The 25357-nt window shown below is 43.0% G+C and overlaps 2 protein-coding genes across 2 annotated transcripts in view; one reads left to right on the forward strand and one right to left on the reverse strand.

Moving 5' to 3' along the window:
- Positions 1-4839: 4839 nt before the first annotated feature.
- On the reverse strand, positions 4840-12859 carry MPV17L (MPV17 mitochondrial inner membrane protein like). The gene is made up of 4 exons (XM_063315081.1): positions 12553-12859; positions 10006-10076; positions 7364-7393; positions 4840-5063 (listed from the first exon to the last, which is right to left on the reverse strand). The coding sequence occupies exons 1-4, from the start codon at positions 12857-12859 to the stop codon at positions 4884-4886; spliced, it is 588 nt and encodes a 195-aa protein (XP_063171151.1). The 3' UTR covers positions 4840-4883.
- Positions 12860-15605: 2746 nt separating this feature from the next.
- Positions 15606-25357, forward strand: part of PDXDC1 (pyridoxal dependent decarboxylase domain containing 1) — a 37896-nt gene continuing 28144 nt past the window's right edge. Inside the window, exon 1 of the mRNA XM_063315146.1 lies at positions 15606-15768. Within this exon, the coding sequence (XP_063171216.1) occupies positions 15748-15768 (21 nt within the window). The 5' untranslated portion in view covers positions 15606-15747. The remainder of the gene's footprint in view (positions 15769-25357) is intronic.

Below are 25357 nucleotides of genomic sequence, written 5' to 3' on the forward strand. Positions count from 1 at the left end.
TAGCAGCCATAGCAATAGGAGAATAATCTCCTAGAAGAGTAGCACTATTAATTTTTTTTTTAATCTGTTCAATAATATCCGATTCTCAGAGACTGCCCGGACAAATCCCTGCAGTTTTCTAGGCAAGGTTTTTCAGAAGTGGTTTGCCATTGCCTCCTTCCTAGGGCTGAGAGAGTGTGTCTGGCCCAAGGTCACCCATCTGGCTTTGTGCCTAAGGTGGGACTAAAACTCTCGGTCTCCTGGTTTCTAGGTTGATGCCTGAACGACGACACCAAACTGGCTCTCATTAGTTAAAGTAGTACTTATTATATTATTTTCATATAATAAATGTTTGGGAGTCAATGAACAATCTGAAACTTCATGAAGGGGTCCATAAGCTGAAGAGTTTAGGGACCCCTGGCTTAAGGGGACATGGAAAGAAACTTGGAGCAGCTTTCAAAATTCTGTTATTTTAAAGGGAAAATGACCTTGATGGAGATACACAAGAACTGTTACCTAGGCAAAAGGGGATGAAACGTTTTTTAAGTCCAGAAAGAGATAACATTTGAAAGTGACTCAGGCAGACGCCACCCTGATTCACTGAACTAGGAGGAGGAGGAACAGCCCAGTCAGACACACAAGATTCTGTTATTCTAGTCAATTTCAATAAAAGTAGTTTTAGACTTCCTGTGGAGTTGATTTCCTAGTAGAGCTGACAATTATTATGTCTTACTGTCAGAAAGCTGCATTCCTGGAATTTTTGCGGTGTCTCTCTCTCGACCTGGTTTACTTCGAAGGGCCGACATCAATCATGCAATTGCAGCTTGGAATTGCAGCAAAGTGAAGGCTGTACGCTGTCAGGAAAGAATCTGATCAGGTGGGGGCTATTGCAGACAAGGCCTGTAATTTGAGTCCCAGAACTGTGTGTGATTCATCGCAAGGAATGTGAAAGAGCCCTTAACAAGTTGATATAGCTGAGGAACACATTTATTTTTTATTTGCTTTCCATATTGTATTTCTACAGCACGTGATCCTGGCAAGCCCAGCTTGCGGGGATTAACTTAGTCCTCCTTTGTGAAAGCTTCTCCTATGAATGAGGAACTGAGAAGGCTTAATGGGGAGAACTTCTGGATTTGGAGCTGGTTTCTGATTTTAACTTGCCCCTGTCTGCAAAAAGTGCTTATGAACGGCCTGACTAGCAAGCTTATTGCATGTCTTCAGCTGGGATTCCACATCGCTTGTGTAATTAAATAAAAGCGTAGACCCTACCAGGCATCTGGACCAAGCGTTTTGTGAATCATAATTTAGAGATATTTTGGAGAAAGCTTCATTTGCCTGTGAATTATCTGCCCCCTGCCCCATTTAGTTAACACAAAATGAATGCAGTTTGCCACCATACGTGTAAGGCACATGGATATTTATGAATGCACGTATACACACCATTAACAAGTCATTACTAAGGCCATTAAAAAGATTCAGAAGGCCATTTGATACTCACTTTTTGGTAATCACAGGTTGCATTCAGGTTCCCGCGGCTGAAAAAAAGCCACAGGAGACTGGAGAGTATTTCAGCAGTTTCAAACAGTGTAAAAAAGGGTGGCTTTCCAATCGTTCCATTATCTGGAGATCATTATACATGCATGCATTGAACAAGAGGAGTTTTCTTAATTTACAAAATCACCACCACCCATATTAGAAACAACATTTAAAAAAAAAAAAAAAAGATCAAGCAGGATTTTGCAGAGTTGGAGTAAGATACTATTTGGAAGAATCTGGGTAAGACTAAAAGTTATATAGGCAATATATTACATAGGATGCCTGATGTCACATCATATTTTTACAGCATTAAAAACAAGGGAATACAGCTAGCAAGGCTGGAATATTTTACTCCTGTGTCTATATTTTGAGAATACCCCCCTCCAACACATTTGTAAGGGAAGGTCCTTACAAATCAATTTTGAAAGTTTTGCATCTTATTTAGACTGCTGTTTGTGCGTTTTTTCAATACTAGTATGCTCCAGGGTATAGGAAACATAACCCATAAGGAATCTTAAAAACTACAAATCCTGATATCTCAATATTTCAGACCTGCTCATCCCCCTGCCAACGATTAAACATTTCCTCAGAATTAAATCTCTGCAGTCAACAATTCTCTGCAGATAGACAAGTTGCAGTAATATATACACTTTTGTGCTGGGCTGAAATAAGCCAACTGCTTTGGTCCCCAAGGAGATAGGCTCACAGCATGAAAAAGACCACAGCAGACCAACCTGGCCTCTTTTACAAAACCAAAGCAAAAATTAAACATCTTTCCAAACACTATTTCCCACAATCAGTCGCCCACTTGCAACTAAGCTACGAATTATGTGTCAGTGGATAGTCTAATTTTAATAAACTGGTATATCCAGAAATCTATGTATTTTTCTTTAGCAGTTTATTTTTTACGGGCAGGTAATTGTTTAATGTTCTTCCTCCACAATCTTTCGACAGCGCATGGGCAAGGACACCAATGTTGCATGCACAGAACTTCCACAGAGAATGAGCTAACCAGTAATAATTCCTGAACCTAGATGAGCAGGGCCCTTTGCTATCACCAAACCCTTTTCATCCTAAACCAAAGAACCTGGTTCTTTGGATAGGATCTCAGTGAAACGCACCCTTTGCGCAGACAAAATAATTGACACCTTACCTGAATTCTAAGCCAAGAAAAACTGCAATCATCTTTATTCTCTTCCTCCCACAAGCATATGAAGATTGTCCTGAATTTGTCCAGAGGATTTTATAGCCCTCCTATCCAATTATTCCTCTCCCCTCCCCTTCCTTCTTTCCTTCCTTCCTTCCACCAGCAATGCTGAGTTTTAAATCTGGAACTGAATTTTTGATGTAATGACTGAAACTTAAGATTTTACAGAGTGTCTTCCAATCCACCCTACTTAGTTTGCACTTTTATCATTAAAACACCAGACCTCCCTAGTAGAAAACATCTCCAGAGCTCTTTTCCAGAGCAAAACTGCCCAAAACTTCTTTACTTGCCAAGTAAAGTAAGTTCTGGCCAGTAAAGACAAGACTTCGGAACAGGGACCACCACAGCCAAGTAACATATCGGGAATACCTTACCATACATTGAAAAGTAGAACAACATGCATTACTATGTTTGTTTGTTTTTTTAAAGAAGGCTCCACCCATAAGGCTGTTGATTCCAGGTCTCCAATGTCTTCACTTCCCAAACCTTCTGGCTTCTTGGGCAGAGAAAAAGACAAAGTGTTCAATGTTTTACTGGCCCTAAATCAAAGAGGGCCAACCCAGTGGCAGAAGAGGAGTAAATCAAGAACTGTGCAATCACTTAGGGTCACAGCTTCTGGTGGGACTGTAGAAGGCTCCAGCAGAGTTCTTGGAGGCTTCCAAAGACTTCATTTGCAAGCTGCAATCAAAAGAAAGAAAAAAGAAATTCTTGGCCAACTAGTAACTCATTGTGGTCAGCATGCCATCATACAGGGACTCATCCATTAGGGTGGATCAATGTTTGCAAAGGAATGTAAACCAAGTGTACAACTGTAGAAATGGAAGAAGATCATGACTCGGTTCATGTATTCTTCCAGGTTATGGTTGGCTTAACCATGGGTTAGTGAAAAGAACTATAATGGGCTGGGTTGACACAACTAAATCAAATACACAGGAACCCAGTTCTTCATTTAACATGCCCACAAGCCAAGATTTCCATGCTGATAACCTTGTTTAAAAGCTGACTCACGGTGGAGGCTTCTTTAAGTGTGAAAAGCCACAAGAATAGCTTTTAAACAAGATTGTTATGAAATGACTTTACAAGTCACACCTAAGATGAAGCAGAAGATCTAGGGCCCACAAGTTGCTAAACTATAGTTCCCAGCAGCTTCAGCCAGCTTGGCCCATAGGAATGCTGGGAGTTGTAGTTCAACATTGGGAGGGCCCTGAGGTTCCCCATCCCTGCACCACGAAGGAGGGGAAAACCAACCCATTGCTTGTTTACATTGTCCTTTAATGACCCAATAGCGATGGCTTATTGTGACATGTAAATACACCTAAGCGCCCAGGCGCCCCATTCACACAACATGGCTAATTCAGTGGCAATCTCAGTCAACCAAGTCCCTCTTATGCACTGGTAATAGTTTGCCAACTATTTATGATATTTTTCATCTTCCCAACCATCACAAAGGTATTCATTTTCCCCCCTTCTATCATAGCCCAACAGGAGAAATCCACAGTGGCACAAGAATATCACCATAGATAGTTTCAGGGGATACCAACTAATATTCATATCTGCCCCTTTTTCACCTCCCTATTTGGCCTCAGGAGAAGGAGAAAACTAAAAACACAAAGTGCCCGGAGAAGCCCCATTTTTGCAGGACCCCTCTAGGACTTTGTCTCAATCGCAGATTTCAGATGGGGCAATAAATTTTCTGATAAGTATTTTGCATAGTACACAAAGTTACTTGATGAGGGAAGTTCATTTAGCCCCATCTGGATTTGTCTGGGGCTAACCCTAACCCCTTGGAGATTAATTCTAGGTCCATCAACTCAATATTGGCCTTCACTTGCCTCATTGACCCACATGCCCGAGACTCAGTTGAAGACGCCTTGCAAACAGGGCCACTGTGACTAGATTCATGTTAGCACAGAGGAAACGTTGGATCAACAATCCCACATGTCCCATTTTAGCTTGAATTGCGCATGTCCCTCTGGATTCCAAAAACCCATCACAGATGGCCAACCAACCATTCCAGACCAACCAACCAACCATTCAGGTGGCCACCAGGACTCAAGTTCAACTCAAGATAGACTTTGATCTTTTACAGGAAAGGAGGTTACTATCCTATTGTCCAGTTGCTGCCTCAAACAAGGGAGGAATCTTTTGTTTCACTGACGATTTATTTCCCTGGCGGTGTCTTCTCTGCATCAGCCTTCTCTCCTCGGAGCAGCCGAAAAGCCGAACTCACTGTTCCATCCCCACTTTGTTGCGAAAAGCAAAGGAAAATGGCCCAGAGGAATCCACAAAAGCCGGTATATGCTGTCCTCAGATACACCGGAACAAGGCTGAAGTTGGAAAGCTGTTTGGAAGGAAAGGAGGACAACTGAGCAAAGCCCTCAAGCGACATCACAAGGGTTTCTACCAAGAAGACCCCAGCAAGGGCTCAGCACTTACCGACACTACTTGACCGAACTATATATTGGGACAGTAACAGAAGATGATCTTACTTCCTTCAGGGCACAAACACATATGCAGTCATTAGAACTGTTTGGTTGTTGTTTTTTTGGTTAAGAGTTTGGAAAAGAAGATAAAAACTAACAAGAATGAATATAAAGAAAGGAAAGAAGGGGGGGAGACAAAGACAAAAAGCGCAGAAAGGAAGAATGAAAAGAAATAGAAAGAAGTAGCTTCCGATTTTCTCTGCAGCAAATATGAGCCCAATTACAAAATTACCCTTTACTCTACGGTCCCAAAAAGCAAAGCTCTCTTTAGTCATTAGAACTGTTAAGTTTATAGTTCGGGCTGTCCAACTGGGAACATATTTTATAGAACGCATTTGGGGTGCCAGGTAAAGGTGATGAATCCACCTACACACATACCGTTTTGTATTTTAATATTCATCTCATTTTATGTCTCTGCACTCTATTTTATCTTATGCTATTTTATCTCACTCTTACCTTTACTTTATCTTATCTTACTATATTTTATTTTATTTTATCTTACCTTAGTCTATTTTATCCTATTTCACTGTATCTTACCTTATCTCATTTTACTGTATCCTATTGTGGCTGATGCCCATTGCTTTGATATGGTCAATTGACTAATCAAGGAAGTTATATTACTACTACCACCAAGAAGAAGGATGAATCCCTGCATCTCTACTAATGGAGCCTTTGTTCTGGGCTTTCCGTGCCCCTTTCTATACTGCCTGGAGGCAGGGGGGTGTCCATGGTTGCAAAGAATTCTTGTATTATTTAGCTTCCTCCCTCTACCCTTTTCACCATAAAGTCTTCAGGGATTTAGGGAGACCGTGAGATGCTATCACCTTCCTTTTTATTTCTGCTGTGACCATGATTAAGAAAATGACTCTTTAGACAAAGGAGGGATTACAGGTAGTCCTCGACTTACAACCGCAATTGGGACTGGAACTTCCATCGCTAAGCGATGTGGTCATTAAGTGAGTCGCAGTGGATTTTACAACTTTTTTGCCATGGTCATTAAGCGAATCACCATGGCCGTTAAGCAAATCCAGCTTCCCCCATTGATTTTGCTTGTTGGAAGCTGGCTGGGAAGGTCACAAATGACGATCACATGACCCTGGGACGCTGCAACCATCGCAAATACATGCCAGTTGTCAAGCGCCTGAATTTTGATAATGTGATTGCAGGGGCGCTGCGACGGTCGTAAACGCAAGGACTGGTTGCGAGTCACTTTTTCCAGTGCTGTCATAACTTCCAACGGTTGTTAAAGGAATGTCATAAGTTGAGGACTACCTTTATTAGAAAGAGCCAAGCTGCAAGGCCACTTCACAATCTCTGCAACACAAATAGAAAAGCGCCAGTATTTGCACCACAACATTTCATCATTGCCCTACCCACCTTGTGGACTTCCATGCCTGTTTAGGGCTGTGCTGGCCGGCCACAACCTTTTTCAAACAACACCCCACTCCCCCATCCCCATTCAGCCTTCTACAGGCACTGCAAATGTTCAGATCTTGCTGGGCTGTTCTTAACCAACAAAAGATGGTTATTGGAGGCTCTGTTTCCATCTCAGATCCTTGGCTGTCAGCACAGGAAGTACTCAGGTTAAATAATTGGTCAATCCAACCTAGGGATCGAATCCTGATGTAGCCAAACTAACAGCCTGCCCACTTAAGAGCAAATCCCAAAGCTCAGAAGAATATCACTTTTCGGAGCTAGGCAGAGAATTTCTCCTGCTTCTATTTTCCTTCCCGCCCCCATTATATTGGGTGAAAGGAGAATTTGCTTCTGAAATGCTTTCAAAGAAGAAAGAGAAGGTAGGTGAAATTCTCATCAGTCTATTGTGGTAGACTTGTAGCTAGTAATTTAGCTATAGAATGTGCCCGAATGCTCTATCTTTCCTTAAACAATCATTTGGGTCTGCTCCCCATGCTTCCATTCAATCCCAAATGAAGGCGGGAAATACTCTGGCAAGATTTTTGAGATTAGCAAAAGGTGCAGCAGAATGCCAACCCCAGTCAGGACATGCCTTCTACAGCCTCCAACCATAAAGCATCTTGAGAAGAAAGTAGAAAACCAGAAGCATCTTTACAATGGGGAGGAGATCTTGTGAGGAACCTGCAAGGTGGATTTCAGCAGGGCATGAGGTTCTTGCATCCCAGGAAAGGCGGACACTCACCTGTGCAAAAGGCCAGTACATCAATCCTGTCTGAAATAAAAACAATTCTTGGATTACAGTCATGTAAACAGGGAACATGAGAAAAATTACAGGTAGTCCTTGCTTAACAACCATTCATTTAGTTATGATTCGGACTTATGACAGTGCTGAAAAAAACAACTTGCGACCGGTCCTCACACTTACAACCATCACAACATACCTGCAGTCATGTGATCGCCATTTTCAACCTTCCCGGTCAGCTTCTGCCAAGCGAAATCAATGGGGAACTGTGTGATTCACTTAACAACCACATGGTTCACTTAACACCTGAGGTGATTCGCTTAACGACCACTGAAAAAAGGTCATGACATCTGGTCAGATTCACTTAATAACCGCTTCACTTAGCAACCAAAATTCCAGTCCCAATTGTGGTCATTAAGTGAGGACTACCTGTACCCGTCGCCTTCCTATAAAGGCTCATGCTTATGTTTAAAATAGTTAATCAAGATGAAAAAAAATTACAAACAGTGTTTTGTTTTGTTTTTTAAGCATTTATGTTCAGAGGAAAAGTGGCACCTTTCTGCTCAGCCTACAATGAGCTAGTAATCTTCAAGATCCGTTGCAATCCTAAAAGCCTGCAATCAGCACAGGCTGTTCAAATGAGAGGCACAGTCACGGCATCCAAGAATCCCGACTGGTTGAAAGTGTATTTCAGTGTACAGAATGAGCTGCGCATATTTCTTATGTTTCCGCATCACGCTATGCCATTGTGTCATTTGCTTCGATTTGGCTCAGCGTGTAGCTTAAGCCCAGCCATTGCTCTTCGTAAGCATGGTTTATATTTTAGGATTATGGAGGAACCAGTCTGCTGGTTATTCACAACCTCTAGCTAAAATCAAGGAGGATGTGATTACTTGTACTTGAATAATAAGACCCAAGATCATTTTAAAAAATCTGTGGAAGGACACACTGATTACATTCATACATTGCCCCAAGCCATAACTCAGGGTGTCATGTTTCAGATTAACATTGTGGTGTGCACACTTTGGTTGAGATTGAATATGCTGTAAAAACCCAGCTAAATTGGCTTTATGCAAGAAATCTTAATTTGCAAACCATGGCTTAGTGCAGTGTGTAAAGTCAGCATATGCATGTGGGTGTGAAATTCATGCTTAAGCATTCTTTTACCCACCCTGAATTGGATTGCTCAACTGTCACTTTAAGAAATGCCAAAATTACACAACACCCAATATGTTTGCACCTTTGCCAGATTGCCAAACGAATCTTCAAGAAATTAAGACTTCCTTGATTAGCAAATGAGACAAGCCCCTTCAAATGACTGTATTTCTTTCACACAGACACCCTGAAAGTTTTTCTCTCTTGTGTTTCTATTTGGAAATATTCAAATATTCAGAGACCGGAGACCAGAAATCTGAGATAGATTAAATGAAACATGATCAAAAGCAGTTATGTAACCACAAAAGGGTATGTGTTTATACCAACATGAGCACAGTCCGCAAAGTTTTGTTTTATTATATTGCACAGAGAGCCAGTTTGGTCCAGGCAACAGGCTAGAAACCAGGAGACTGAGAGTTCTAGTCCCGCCTTAGGCATGAAAGCCGGCTGGGTGACCTTGGGCCAGTCCCTCCCTCTCAGCCCAAGAGCCAATCAGGCGTGGTATGAGAGTTCTAGTCCCGCCTTAGGCATGAAAGCCGGCTGGGTGACCTTGGGCCAGTCCCTCCCTCTCAGCCCAAGAGCCAATCAGGCGTGGTATGAGAGTTCTAGTCCCGCCTTAGGCATGAAAGCCGGCTGGGTGACCTTGGGCCAGTCCCTCTCTCTTAGCCCAAGAGCCAATCAGGCGTGGTATGAGAGTTCTAGTCCCGCCTTCGGCATGAAAGCCAGCTGGGTGACCTTGGGCCAGTCTCTCTCTCTCAGCCCAAGAGCCAATCAGGCGTGGTATGAGAGTTCTAGTTCCGCCTGAGGCATGAAAGCCAGCTGGGTGACCTTGGGCCAGTCTCTCTCTCTCAGCCCAAGAGCCAATCAGGCGTGGTATGAGAGTTCTAGTCCCGCCTTCGGCATGAAAGCCAGCTGGGTGACCTTGGGCCAGTCTCTCTCTCTCAGCCCAAGAGCCAATCAGGCGTGGTATGAGAGTTCTAGTTCCGCCTGAGGCATGAAAGCCAGCTGGGTGACCTTGGGCCAGTCACTCTCTCTTAGCCCACGAGCCAATCAGGCATGGTATGAGAGTTCTAGTCCCGCCTTCGGCATGAAAGCCAGCTGGGTGACCTTGGGCCAGTCGCTCTCTCTCAGCCCTAGGAAGGAGGCAATGGCAAACCACTTCCAAAAAACCTTGCCAAGAAAACTGCAGGGACTAGTCCAGACAGTCACCGAGGATCGGACATGATTGAATGGAGAGATACATACATGCATACATACATACAGCATAAGCTTAAGAGTATAAAAAAGGAAAGAATAAAGATACAAAAGGCATATTAGTTTTATGGTATTTCATTTATCTGCCTGTACTTTGATATCTGTACCTGATTTTCTTATTCGTGCTACTTATTTCTTATATTATTTCAGAACATAGAATAAAGAATTTTTTAAAAAACATGCTACAGATGTATTAATTGATAGGATCGTGTGCCTGACCAACCGGCACTCACCTTATACGTATTCCAGAATTTCCGCTGGCAGTCTGCGAAAATATCCTCTTTGCCCTGAAGCATGCTCATGCCTGATCAAAAAGGGTTTTAGAGGAAAAGAGGGAATTAGAAATGGAATGATGGACAAATCTATCTGATTTGCATATGGGTCTTGCAAAAAACGAAAGTGGCATTGCTCTTTCAAAAATGGTGGGAAAATGGTGTTTCCAGATGACCTTTGGGGAGCAAAGAACAATGATTTTAATTTTTCCCAAGGTCACAGTTCATAGGAAATAAAAAGGACCGGGGCAGAACTTTTGTGCATGCCAACAAACCACCACTTTTAATATTGTCTACCTGTTTTACAAAATTACATAACTGCCAATCCAGCAATCAGGTTCAACCCTGCCAAGTTTAAGAATGGAGCTATTTATTGCATTTACCTCCTTTCTTCTTCCTGGAAATTAAAGGCAGCATTCCTTATTTTAACCTTACAAATCAAATCAAATCAAATCAAGTCAAGAACAGGAAGAGTAGACTGAGCTGAGGGACCATGACCAGCACAAAGTCACCCAGTAAGTGGAGATTTGAACCCAGGTCTCCATAGTCCAAACCCCACACCTTAACCACTTCACTTCTCTACATGAAATTCTTTCTGATGAATTTCATACAATGGCAACAGCCTGCAGCTCAGCAGTCATTGACTTTAATGGAACAGGTCAAATCATCATTAAGCTGAATTTATTTTTATTTGTTTTCCCTTCTACTGATATTATCTATTAAACAATGCACAGACAGCTCTTGTTTACCTGCTAAGATTTATACAATGCTTCAGATGAATGAAACTGCATTTTTGGCTTGCTGTAAAGCGGTGTTTCTTAAACTTTTTTCTCGCAGGACCCGTTCCCACTTTTAAAAATTATGGAGGACTCCAAAAGAGTGTTTGTTTGTATGGGTTATATTTATCAGTATTTACCATAGTCAAAATTCAAATTGATGCATTCGCTGCAGCTACAGCTGCTCATGGTTGTTTGATGGGATTTTAAAATGGCACGATTTTTCAGCATAGGCTGACAAATAATTCTGATTTTGCAGAGCCCTGAGAAGTTCTTGGGGGACACCCAGGGATCCTAGGGCCACACTTCAAGAAACACTGCTGTATAGGAAGCAATTTTTGATGTCTTTAAGGATCAGGGAGCTGGTCCAGCCTGTCTTCACAGAACTTCAGGTGAAAAGAAAGAAATATCTGATTTGTCCATCTGACTTGAAATGCTTTAAGACAGATAGATAGATAGATAGATAGATAGATAGACAGACAGACAGACAGACAGACAGACAGACAGACAGACGGACAGACAGACAGACAGACAGACAGACAAGACACCCTTTCCTTTAAGCAAAATAGTTTAAGACTGTAAACACGTCCTACCAGTTACAGATCTAGGAACAGCATCAGCTGTTTTTCAATAGAGAAGTGTGTACTCAGGGTCAAGAATGTATAGCATTACTGAAAACAAGAGTTGGCTTGGGGAAATCTCAAGTTTGCAGGACAAAAGAGTTTCAGAATAAAACATAACACCTCGGGGGAAATCCAGTATAACGAGAATTCTGAATTCCTTGGGGGAGATGGAGAACGTGAAAAGGCAGATGCTATGGGGTATCTCAGGGAAGGGTGCGGATGGATCCTCAACAGCAGCCATCCCACTCAAGATCAGTGTTTCTCAACCTTGGCACTGGACTTCGACTCCCAGAACATGCTGGCTGGGGAATTCTGGGAGTTGAAGTCCACACATCTTAAAGTCGCCAAGGTTGAGAAAGATACTGTGTTGCATCTAACTGACTGGATGACTCTCAAAGCTGTGTGTAACCGGGCACAGAAACTGGAAAAAAGTCCTTGAAAAAAAGGCATAGCAAAGCCATTTCAAAGGGGCAGCAAGAAAACAGCCTGGGTGTGTCTCCAGGGCTGCCTTCAGCCTGAATCAAAGGAAGCTTTTGTGTTTTAATTAGCCAAAATAAAAGTGCCACAGCGCAGAAGCAGAGTAATCGGCTTATCTGCAGGGTGGAGAATGCTGGGCCTGGACTGAGCCCTGAAACTAAATGGGATGCCCTTGGATTCGGACCCCTTCCTTTTCTGCCTTGACTTCATGGCACCAGGCCTGTTTCCAAACCAGAGGCATCCGCCAGCCTGTCTTAAGCAACCTGGCGCCCTCGGCAGGTGCTGAACTACACTTCCCATCGCCTTCCCAGCCCTCTCTTGCTCTCCTGATTGCCCAGCAGGGAACAAGGATGGGTCGCGGTGCAATGGGGCGGCCTTCGAAGTCGAATCAATCCATCCAAAGCCCTGCATCTCTACTCCTGGTTGTCCAACCGGGCGCCCTCCAGAGACGCGGAAGTCCAGCCTTCTCCCGAGCGACTGCTGCGGCTCCCGGGGGTCTAACCCTGCAGAGCCCTCTGCACGCGCTCAGAGGAAGCCACCCCAAGGGGAGGAGCGAGCTAGCAAGCCTCAGCCCCCGCCCTCCATCCCTCCCCCACCCACCCCGGTCCCTGGTCTGGCGCGCCAAGGCTCACCGGAGTAGAAAGCCAGGATCGCCACCGGCGCGCCCACCAGCTGGTCGCAGCCCACCTTGGCCAGCACGGCGGCGGGCGCGCGTCCGGGCAGGAGCCGCTCCAGGCCCCGCAGCCAGAGGTAGTTGAAGTTCCCGTGGAAGGTGAGCGCCACCAGCGCCACCCGCCGCGTCTGCGCCCAGTCGGCGCGCTGGCCCGGCCGGCGCCGGAGCCGCTGCTGGACCGCGTCGCCCGCCGCGAAGAGGCTCCCGTACAGCAGCACGTTGCAGAGCCAGGGCGAGCGGCGCACCGGGCGGGCCAGGCGCTCCATCCTCGCCGCGCCCGGCCTTCCCCGCCGCCTCCGTTCCGTTCCGTTCCGACGAGCGCGGCGCCTCCCGCCACTCCCCCCGGCGCGGGGTTACCTGCGCTTCCTCGCCTCGAGCCCGCATCCCCGGGAGGTTTCCCCGGGCTCCAGCTACGAAGGGGCTCCAGCCTTCCGGGCCTGGTTACACTGGGGTTGGGGAGACCCGGATTTCGATCCACCAGAACCCCAGAAAGTCTCTGGATAAGTTAATATTTTCCCTGGAGTCCTCCCTGAGCTGGGCTGTTGGCTTGCAGAGGTTTCATTACCCAACTAGGGAACATCGTCAGTGCGAGGGAGAGTGGGGTCCGCTCCCTGTTTATATACAGTAGATTGCCCTTGTATACAGTACCTTGTATATAAGCAGGGAGCGGACCCCACCCTCCCTCGCACTGACGATGTTCCCTAGTTGGGTAATGAAACCTCTGCAAGCCAACAGCCCAGCTCAGAGAGCATCAAGGACTCCACCGTCTAACCCTGAGCTCCCTATAGTCTCTTCTCTTGTAACATTTTCCCACCGCGATTGAATTTGCACCCCGTGCTTAGCATAATGCTACTATATGTAGCATAATGCATTATGGTCGCCCACTCCAAAAAGAAAGACTCTGGTAACCTGGATTAGGAGTTTTAGCCGAGTATAGATTGTGTTGCCAGAGTCCGATATAGAGGAGCCCAAGCCAGGAGTGGCTTGTTTTCGAGTCCTTCCTATAATTTAAGGGTCAGCTTAAATTCTTTTGTACTTTTTTCCCCTCTTCTCTCTGTTCTTTTTTGTGTTGTTTTCTTGTTTTAATTAAAAAAGAAAAATCTGTAAACCACCCAGAGTCGCTGGAAGTTGGGTTTAATAAAACAAACTTCAGTACTCATTTATTGTTATATTTTTTCCTGCCTTTATATATTCAGAATATATAGCATGTGTCAATTCAAGGTGGCAAACATACCTAATACTCCTATCTTCCCAACAACCCTGTGAGGTGGGTTGGGCTGAGAGAAAGTGACTGGCCTGAGGTCACTCAGCTGGCTTTCATGCCTAAGGCAGGACTAGAACTCTCCTACCATGCCTGATTGGCTCTTGGGCTGAGAGAGAGGGACTGGCCTGAAGTCACCCAGCTGGCTTTCATGCCTAAGGCGGGACTACAACTCTTCTACCACGCCTGATTGGCTCTTGGGCTGTGAGAGAGGGACTGGCCTGAAGTCACCCAGCCGGCTTTCACGCCTAAAGGAGGCCTAGAGCTCACTGTCTCCTGGCTTCTAGGCCAGCACCTTCACCACGACACCAAACTGGCTCTCTTTTCTTCCAAAAGACAAGCCCAGCAATGGAATAAACTATGGCTAGATATTGACATCCTTAGTGGAACCTACAAAAGATACCCCATTGATGACTTCCAAGGTCTCCAGCTCTGGTATCTTCTGGGAGATGTTAATCCTGAGAAAGGTGGAAAGAAGGAAAGAGGACAACTAGCAGCAAGGTGGATGGATTCAGTTGCAGTGATGATGGGTGCACCATTGGAAGTCCTGAAGGACCATGTTGGGGACAGATCGTCATGGAGAAAATCCAGCTATGTGATCACTAAGGGTTAACATCAACTTGATGGGATGTAGTCATCAAATTTATAAATTTGAATAATAAATAATAAATAAAAACCTGAATATGGAAGAATTCACATTAAACCTATTGAAGCTGGCCATGTTCCTTGACCAGCTTACTCTACCGATGGAACCTTCACACTGTTCTCCTTTGGCATTGTATTTTAGAAGCCGTGGAGGATAAGTTCAGAAAATGGCTTTATGCTAATCAAATCGACCCTTATGGATCTGGGACAGTTGATTCTCAGGCTTGATCCTCTATGCTTTAGTTTCTAGAGATTTCCCCAATAGCTTGATTGGGCATCTTAATGAATCTTTCCTCCTGGGCAATCACATGAATTCAAGCTATGACTTCAGTCTTTTGTTGACCAGGACTCCAAAATAATACAACTGGAGCTGCAAGGGGATTAATTCATTTTATCTAGGCCAGCGGGGGGGTGGGGCAGAGGTTGTTTCAGCCGCAGCCCCTTCCTCAATGCCAGTATTTCAATCAAGTGCAAAGGCTTTCTGCGTTTCCTCCATTAAAAGAAGGTCTTGTTCATTTTACAAAGGATTGATTGATCTCTAGCCTTAAACGTTGAAACGTTTTAACTCAGTCGTCAAGCCAATTGCAAGCAGCTGGGCATAAATATGCCCACTGCAGCCACCAATCTGGGTGACGTCGCCCACAGGACGGGCGCACGTCCGAACGAGACAGCTGCCCGGCTGCCGCTAAGCCAGAAGCCCATTTGGACCCTAGAGGCTCGCTCCCGCACGTAATCCCTCCATGCGCATGCTCAGTCGGGGGAAGACGTCATCTCTTTCCTTGCACCGTCTGAGGAACGTTCCATTCGCCAATGGAGGAGGGGGGATCCTGGCAAAGCTCTAAAGCCGATCCTTTTCAAAGGGTGGAAGCTCTCCCGAATAGTTCTACAGGATATTTTTTCAGTACCGTCGGTTTGAAGATTTGTTCTTTTTTCTAGGCGATTTATTTCTCTTCCCCCTTTTTTTTTTGGGACGTCCCCGCTCTCCTCCGCCCCAACCTGTCGCGCCTCCCGCCTGTCAAGCCGGCGCGCTACGGAAGCCGAAGCGGCTCGGAGGCCTGGCCCGTCGCCTAGGTGAGCGCGCGGCTCCGCGACCCTTCGCTCCGCCCGCTCGTCGCTCCGCGGACGCCGCCTCGCGCTTCCGTCAGCGCAGCTGCCAACGTGGAGCCGGCCGAGGCCGCGGCCAAGGCGGAAGTAGCCCGGGCAGAGGAGCGGGAGTCCTTCGCCGCCGCCGCCGAAGCACCTCCGGCCATGGAGAATTCCTTGGAGAAGGTCGGCTCCTCTCCCCTCGCGGGGCTTCCGTGGAGTGGGGGGGTCTCTGGGGAAAAGGGGGCGCAGGCGGGGGGCGCTTGTCAAAGGCGGCTGTCAATCAATCCCTTCCAAGCCCCCCCCCGCCTTGCCAAGGGATCTCCCTCCGTGTCTCCGACAGCGGGGATGCTCTGTGTATAAAATAAGCCTATATTACTGCGCCGCTCTGTGCATAATACAAGCTATATATATACGGGGAGGCGCGTCTCGTATTCATAATTTCATGGATGAGAAAAGATCGCTACGTGAGCTCTGTTGTATGCCTTCCCAGGCAGATGTGCTCATTATATTCGCAATTGCTCCGCGAGGAAATATTTGCATCGTACAGTATATAGTAGACGCATTCGTATTTATTTGTGCATTAATAATATATGTATGTGTGTGCATATATATATATATATATACATTAATAATATATGTATGTGTGCATATATATATATATATGTGCATTAATAATGTATTTATGGAGATATGGAGATATATATATATATACACACTATATATATATACAGAGGAGCATATATGTTTGCATGTGTATTTAGGCACATATATGCTATATTCATAATTGCATTAATGAGAAATAATAAAAATAATACATTAAATTGACCACATTCATTGCATTATGTACTCATAATTACATCAATGCATCTGTATTTATAGAGAGCTGGGGGGGGGGAGTGCTGTGGGGAAGGGGCTGGACTAGGAGTGAGGAGACCCAGATTCCTTAATTCTGGGGCTTTCAGATGTCCTGGAATGGCTGTTCTGAATTCTCAGCCAGAAGGCTTATTGGGAACTTGGGAAGTTGCAGTCCCAGTATATGTGAAGTACTCCAGTCATGTGGAAAACGGATATGTGCAAATCAGATATTTGGGGTTGTGCTTGTTTTTATTTTATGCTAACAGGCAGAGTTCTGGCAAGCTGGTGGCATTTATTCACTCACTTCTTGGCACTCATTCATGTGCATATCCAAAGCCCACATATATGGTAGATATGGACGAATATATAAGTGTATACAAAGGGTTGTTTGATGGAATCACTTGCAGTCTTGCTAGGGGTGGATGTAGCTCAAGCAATGGAAGAGAAAGGGAATGATTTTTACTTTTTTTAATTATTTGAGAATGGAATCCTGCCTATCCTTCTTGAGCATCAAATCCCATGGGACTTGTGGAGCACTGCATTTTGAGGATATATACAGTATCCTTTTGCCTTCTGTGGTTTTTCTTGTTTTCACTCCAAATAAGAAAAGATAAAAACACCCTTGTTCTTGATCCTGAGCATACCTTGGTATCTACAGATCATCTGTCCTGTTTATGTTTATAAGCAAGATGAAAATGCAGTTATTAAACCAATAAAATATATTGGTAACAGTGAAAGTAGCCTCAAAACAAAATGTACAGATTAATTTCCCATGTTGGTTTAAGTGGGAGACTGCAAGAGACATTTGCATACGTTCTCTTTCACTGTGGCAGGCGGGTGTCTCTTCCTTTGAAGTAAAGATAGGTGCCAGTTTGCTTCCGGGTCCAATTCAAGGTGTTGGTTATCACCTTTAAAGCCCTACATGGCATGGGGCCAGGTTACCTGAGGGACCGTCTCATCCCCATTACATCGGCCCGCCCCACCCGATCATCCAGAGAGGGCATGTTACAGATCCCGTCCGTAAGGGAATTTCATCTGGCAGGGTCCAGGAAATGAGCCTTCTCTGCAGTGGCCCCCGCCCTTTGGAACATCTTGCCCCCGGAGGTGAGGCAGGCCCCTTCACTCCTGTCCTTCCGGAAAGCCCTGAAGACTTGGTTATGCATCTCGCCTGGGGCGGGAAAGTGGGTAACCATTCTTGGGGGTGGCTCACACCCTAGAGGCCCTCCTACCAGCTTGGAATTTTATACCCTCTTGGATTTTATATGTATTTATTGCATTTTATAATAATTGTAATGTGTCTGGTTTTATGAGATTTTAACGTTTATGATTATAATTTGATTTTATTGTAAACCGCCCAGAGTCCCTCTTTTGGGGGGAGATGGGCGGTAATTAAATTTGGATAATAAAATAATAAATAGTAATAAACTCAGTAGAACATAAGAGGATTCCTTAGTTAGACTACTGTCTGCCTGGCCTAGATTCAGATCCCTGACATTTTCTGCTGTGTGGATCTTGGGAAGCCAGTGCTGAGAAAGGTGTCTCCCTCACAACCTGGGCGTCAATTTCCAGTTAGAGAACTGTGCTGAAGGATGCCAAAATGTGATTCAGCATTAGGTAACTTAGTGTATGTGCAGACTACTTGTACCATCACTTGGTGAGTTGGTGCTGATCGCTAATCTTTGGTGCTAATCGCTAATCTTTGGTGCTGAGATCGCTAATCAAAAGGATATCAGCTACCAAGTATTGAGGGCTGACAACAGCCAGCGTAGAGTAGAATAAAAAATAATGGTCTGCTTGAAACTAACATTATGCATATCCATTTCTACTGTTGGTAATGAAGTCATAGCTCTCTGCAAATCTTTGGCATTTCCAAGAAAAAAGGATCTTTGAGTGTAGGCTCTGGGCATCTATTAGTTTTGCCAAACTGTATGCCGTTGCCTGAATCATACCAGCGTTCGGCAAGCAGGATAGGCCACAGCTGTTTTATACGGTATATAGTTTGCTAATAACAGGCAAAGCTGGGGATAGCAGGCCTATAACCTGGAGAAGTGATAAACGGCAGAAAGGAAAGATCTTTTGTTTTGGGTTACAAATGCTCCATTTCTGCATAAAGGTAAGAGTTTAGAACAGCCTTTCTCAACCTTTTGAGCCTGGAGGAATCCTTGAAATATTTTTCAGGCCTCGGGGAACCTCTGCACATTCAGGCTCAAAGCTAGGCCAGCAGTTACAAAATGATTATATTCGTTACATGGGTAGGCTGGTCTATATGCATTAACAGTGCTCTTAAACTAAAAATAAAGAATGAAGCTTCCCTCTTTCATGTGAAGTTGCCTGAATTTGAAATAATTTTTTAAATAAATCGTGATCTCCCAGAGAACCCCTAGTGACCTCTTGCGGACTACCTGTAATACATCTTATTTCTTGCTCTTATAACAATTGAGTTTCATTTTACCACAATGCAGAATTACCGAAGGAGGACTGACAGGAATTTAAGTGGATCTGCTCTTTTCTCTACAGTTTTCTTTTTCTCTGCTGGCTGCTATGTTGCCCCATAAATAACAAATCCATTTTGTTTTTGCAGAAAGCAACAACTGTAACATCCTGTAGTCTTCTTAACAATAACTCATGTTTATGACTTTAAAATGGACACCACTTAGCCAAAGAATGAAGTTTTCCAATACCTTTGATCTTTAGGGTTTCAATTTCTGAGTCAGTTTCTGGTTATCTTGATATTTGACATGTCACTGAGGAACTGGAAAAAAAACACTGTGCCAGTTAAGCCAGTTATCCTTTTTCTCTGTATGTAATATTTATCATACATGGTTGCATGGCCATTTATAGAATAGTTAATTGTTGATGCTGTAATCAAAAGAAAACTTCAGTGTTTTGCTCGTTGTGATAATTTGTGACTGAGTTGAAAGACACATTATTATTACCAAGGCCACAGAAGAAGCTTTGTCACCCAGTCATACATTTTACTTTTTTTCTTTCAAACTGGAAACAAGCACACACTATCCCATATCACAGTCTGCTTTTTAATTGTCACTGCCTTTAGGTGTACAGTTTTGCTAGTGAAACGCACAATGGTTCATATTTACTTAGGGGCACTTACATGCACTTCCAGTCTAGGGGAGTTAACAGTTTTGCTCTTAAAAGAAATATGCTAGTCTGAAGTCAGTTGATTCTGGTCTGTATTTGTAGCAAATTGGATATTCTGAATCAGAACAAGGAGCCTAAGGTTAAGCTTGCAGAATCTACTTATAGTAGAAAGCTGAATTTCTGCAACCAAAACCAGATGTAGAATAATGGCTGATGGAGCCAAATTAGTGGCTCAGAAAAGACATCCAGTTGCTTACTATCTTTTAGCCATGGGCCGTCCACAAGGATGAATTAGATTACTTTAAGAGTTACCTTTACCTGAATGGCACCACCCTTATCCTATCTATTTTGGAGGTCCTGCTGATGTGTCTGCTGGTAAAATAAATTTGGTTGACATAGTTGAGAGGTAGGGTCGCCTTCATGGTGATTGTCCTGTTCTAGAATTTTCCTCGGATTGATAAATTTTGGCTTCTTTGCTATAGGATTTTAAGAAAAAAAAAGTTGTTTTAATGCCTCCCTTAACAGTGAAAATGGCTTGTATTTCCTCATAGTTCAGCCTTTTTCTCATATTTCTCAGATTGTCTGATGTGTCCCACAGAGATCTGTCCCTGATGTTATGAATGCTGAAGCAGTTTAATCAGGGTTTTCCATGTGTCAAAAGCTTTTTGAGAAATGTTATTTTCATGCCCATATGAGTAAGGTAGGAAGCACCTGGTCCAATGAACTGGAGGAGCTTGACCACAGTTCTCAGTTCAGAAGAAGCTGGAATACATTAGGAGGATCTAATAAATAATGTGAAAATTGTTTCGTCGTGACTTTCGTTTGATGTCACTTGATTATTATGAGGTTATTTTCTGTGTTGAAATCTCAGTTAATTTTGGTGTCTTTCGTGCAAAAGACATGAAACAACTCTAAACACAGCTAAAAGCAAAGGCAACTGTCTTTCTTCCATAAAATGAAAGGTACTGAGAGAACAGGAAGAGCATGCTGTGTGTTTACTTGCCATTCCGGAATCAGGATTTCAAACCAGTTTGTCTACATTTATAGAGTCCAAGGTTCTTTCTGATGGGCACAGTGACATGTCAGCATGGGCTTTGCTTCCTCTGGTGGTGCCCTTCTTGGCTGGTGTGGTTCTGAACATACCTTGCTTTGCTGCTGGAATGTCCAGTATGGAAGCTGATGGTGGAAGAACAACACAATATTTGGTCGAGAAATACTTTGGTTCTGCCTCCTTGAAGGCTGGAAAGCCATGTGCTCGCGGTATTGATGAATAAGGATGCCTTCCTGTTGAGAGTTCTAAGGACCCAAGGACAAGTGTTGTGCCCAGTAGTTCCATCCCTGTAGTGACCCTGCCCAATTGATGGATTGGTGACAGTTGGGGACAGTCTTCCCCAGCTGGCACCCCCACTGTGCTTGACAGTGGAACTAATTACTGTGAGAGTCAGTGAACCCCCTTTTAACGGATATGTTCCACTGGAGGCTAGTTGGAGATGTTTTAATTTGGATTCCTGCGTTTAACAGGAAGTTGGACTTGAACGCTTTTCCAACTCTGTGATTCTGTTATCTGCAACTTGGAGAATTCCTAGCCCACGTGCTGGCTGAGAATTCAAAAGTTGTAGTCCCAACACACCTAGAAGATGCAAGGTTGGGGAAGGCTGACTTGGTTATTAAATGGTTCGAGAACAGCTAACAACAAAAGTTGAATTGGCCAGAGAAATGTGGCAAGGCATCCCATAGTTTTTTCATTCTTCCCACTAACATAAGCAAATATCCTGACATAGTTTCCTATTAGGTGAGATGATGTACAGATGGCAGCTTGTCTGAAATTTAGCTTAATTGTGTTTTAAGACACCTCTAGATAATATCTGAAATTGTGATTTGCCAATTCCGTATGCCTGATTAAAACCTTATTGTCTTCTATACAGTAATAAGCTTGAACTTCAGTTGATTAAAACTGGTTTTGTCTTTTGAGGCCTTTACTCTTACACTGTATTCTGATCCTTAAAAACAAGTAGCTCACTGTATTTATAAAATATTGGAATTGATGTGGTCAAATGACTTTGCTTCCAGCTAGTTTACGTCCCATAAAAATCTGCTTTGATGCCAAACCCAGTTACTGGCTTCAGACTTCATTATTACCATAACTTCTAAGTCGGTTTTAGCTGAAAAAAGAAGCATGAGGGTGTCCTTAGCTCATTAACTTTGAAATAAGAAAGAGGCAGTATATGAATATAGGCAAGGATAAATAAGTTTTGTCAAAAAGGGAAGTGAGAATTATACCTTCATAACTTTTTATGGGTTGTAATAGAGGTATGAAAAAAACATTAAATATAGAAATTGCTTTACTCAATTTAGATCTTGCTACAGTATATTACAAGACTTATATTGAGTTGCCTTTTTTCTGCAAAATTTGCATTTCTTAACCCATAACCCAGTGTTTTTGTGGGGGAAAGTATTGCTTAGTGCACCTTGAAAGAAATATTGCTGGTGATAATCAGCATAAATAATGGGGAGCCTGAAAATAAATCTGTCAAAACAGTATTTTTTTTCTGGAAATTTGACATACAAAAATGGAAATATGAATTAACATGAGCTAATCATCTTTTAAAAATTAAAAAGGAATGACAGAATTCTCAAATTATTCAGTGGTTTCTTAGAATAAGGCACATTCTTCTGTGCCTTTATCTGCCGTATCCCTACAAAATTACACAAATTGTAGTTGGTTTATTTGCCATACCTTGGCACTCCCTTAATCATGATATCTTTTGTGTGATTTGTGCAATAACAACCTCTCACTTTTATCAGGTCGATAAGAATTTATCACATGCTTGTTTAACAAATCTGTGTGATATACCTTTTAGTAAATCATGGTTCGTCATCTTGATTTCAACTACCGTGACTTGCAAAACACAGGTAGATCTTTGCCAAGTCATATAAAGTGAGATAAAAACATTATTTTGTAGCAAGTGAAGGAATAAAGTAAGCTCATTATTGAAGCAGCATGCCAGGGATATTATACTGTGACATAGTATAATAGTATAATAATAGTATAATAATATTATACTGTGACATAGTATAATACTGTGACATAGACATAACAGTCTTTCAAGATAAGAAATTAACATTAATTTCTGTTCTTGCCCAACTACGCCCCCTCCAGATGCTGGTCCATGGCTGCTATAATCATTAGATAACATGTGGAATAAATTATTGGAAGTTTTGATCCAACGCATCTGAAGGGGGCCAAGCTGGAAAAGGATGTTCTAGATAGCATCCCAGACTGAGAAAAAAATAGTGCTTATGTTTCATTCAGCCACTGAAATCTCTCTAACGAGGTGCAAGTTAGGCGTGCCAGACTTTCTGTAGCTTCAGGCGAAGTTAAGTAGCATTTGAAAGAAGAAGGATCTTCGGTCATAATATGTCATACGAGCTTTGAATCCTCGGTGATTAAGTTGATAGTACAGATAAGAAAAATACATACACTGATTTATAAATGAATCACATTCTTCTGCTGGAACGTTGCCTTGCTTCATTTGTGATATTTCTCTCTCCATGACTTTTGTAGTAGCTTCGTATTTTCCTCCCATCTAAGGATCCTGCTGTGCAAAGTCAGAACAATTATTCTGAGTTCCTATAGGGTTATAACCCCATAGGCTCGGTGTGCATATATTCATGTAAATTATTCAAACTGTCCAGCCCTGTACATAACATTTTCATTTTACAAAACCTTAGCGGATAATACTCCAGGAAAGAGCTTCTATACAAGTCATATATTGATCGTCGTATGTGGCATGCGTGCATATATATATAACATTTGCAACTACTATAGGATGGCAACCAATGTTTCATTGCAATCCTTCTTCATAATAAATGGCAGTGCTGTTGGATTGCATGTTAATTCTTATCTGGAAGACTATTCTGTGTCAAATTTTGCAGTAAAGGAAGCAGCTGTAGGTTTATAACAGGTCTGGTTAGGCTTGATCGAAGTCCAGTTTGCTAGTTACTCTACGCTGTTAATGGCAAAGGATGAAGTTTGATAAATGGAAAATCATATTGATTTGATGAGTGAAATAAAAGAAGTGAGAATGTATTTATGCTTCCCTGAGGTTTCCCTAAAGGAATTTTAAAACACTATTAAGCTGTCGGAAGCATCTATGGCAATGCTTCTCAACCTCTGCAACTTTTAGACGTGTGGACTTCAACTCCCAGAATTCCCCAGCCTGGCTGGGGAATTCTGGGAGTTGAAGTCCACACGTCTAAAAGTTGCCAAGGTTAAGAAACACTGATCTATGGAATACCAGAAAAGAGGTTATTTTCTTGGGGAGGATGAAGAAGACACTGCATTTGGAAGATCTTTATATTTTGTTTGCTTGCATTTTTATTTCATCTTTCCTACACCACCCTCCAAAAAATCAGGGCAGCATATATCATATTTTTTTCTGTTATGTTGCAGAGGTTCATCTGAAAATGGATGAAGACCCTATGGTTGTCCTAACCCAATTCATCCTGACTGGCATAAGCTTTAACTATTCAGAATGCTTGCAAATCTCCAAACTGTACCATCTCATTAGGAATCCTTTTGCATTTTGTCCAGCCACAAATCTAGGCTTGCCTTGCCATCAGATGTGTCAATGAGTAATTTGTGCAAAAATAATTGAAGGCATGCCTGTTCATCCAGGCATTTGCAGGGTGACAGTGATCTGGGAACAGACCGCTGTTTTTATTATCTTGTTTTATGACAGACTACTTTATTCAGTTTATTCAGTTGGTTTTTTTTTTCATTGAAGGTAGTTTTTAGTGTTCTTTTTTGCATACCTCCCCCTCTGGTATGCAAAAGTTGAAAAATAAAGTAAAACTTTATATATATATATATATAATTTATCCCTGCCCATCTCCTCCCATCAGAGGCCAAAAGCTATACTTTTTGAAGAGCAGCAGGTATCCCAAATCAGCAGTTTGACACTGAATTTCAACCACATTGGGGGCGGTGGGGACAGACAGAGGCCACCTGGTCCTACAAATCACCCACCCGAGATTTCAGTGGAAGACTAGAGGGTTTATGCAGTGTTGGCTCCGCTTGCTGTACAAGTACAGGAGTTAATAATTATCAAAAATATGGGATTTTTCTTGGCTTCATCTTGGAATTGCATTTCTCAACCAACCTCTTCCCAGGTCACAACATTTGATCATGGGATAGATAGGAAGGACACTTTTAAGCTTTAAGGAAGCTATATTTTACATAAATGTTAAATATTTTTCTATATTTTATATTTCACATTTATATTTCTGGTGATATATTTGTGTTTATGTTTTTAATCTCTTGTTATTTTAACTGAATTGTAAACTGCCCAGAGTCGCTTGCAAGACGGGCAGTGTAGAAATACGAGAAACAAACAAATAAATAAATAAAGCCGGGAGTCTTCAACCGAACCCCGTCAGGACTCTCTCCCTGTGCTTGATGAACCTTGAAAACAAATGCCTGCAGACCGTTGGGAATACAGAGTTCCTAGTAACATCTGCAGCCCAGCACTGTTGATGCAGCTGTGAGATGCCACCAGCCTGTTCTCCCTTTGCTTTCTTGTTTTAAAGGTGGATCGGACCTTCAGCTCCAAAGTATGAAGGAATACAAGTCACCCTTAGGAGGGAAAAGATGTGGGAGCTTGTATCATTTGTTGAAGTTGGTGTCTTGTCTCCCAACTGGTTGCTCATCCAAGTTATGTTATGATCATTGGCTCAGCTGTGCATTTTGTATTTCTGAAGAGGCTGCTGTTACAAGTTCACCTCCACGTACTTTGAATAACATTTACCGCCTACTTAC

This window comes from Candoia aspera, chromosome 14 (assembly GCF_035149785.1).
Source record: "Candoia aspera isolate rCanAsp1 chromosome 14, rCanAsp1.hap2, whole genome shotgun sequence".
NCBI lineage: Eukaryota > Metazoa > Chordata > Lepidosauria > Squamata > Boidae > Candoia > Candoia aspera.

What these genes read in the sequence shown, in the direction of transcription:
- MPV17L (XM_063315081.1), bottom strand. Translation starts at nt 12,859, where the DNA reads ATGGAGCGCCTGGCCCGCCCGGTGCGCCGCTCGCCCTGGCTCTGCAAC. An exon ending in GATCCTGGCTTTCTACTCCG is followed by an intron (nt 10,077 to 12,552) that starts GTGAGCCTTGGC and finishes CTTTTTGATCAG; the next exon opens with GCATGAGCATGCTTCAGGGC. An exon ending in AATTCTGGAATACGTATAAG is followed by an intron (nt 7,394 to 10,005) that starts GTGAGTGCCGGT and finishes TTTTTATTTCAG; the next exon opens with ACAGGATTGATGTACTGGCC.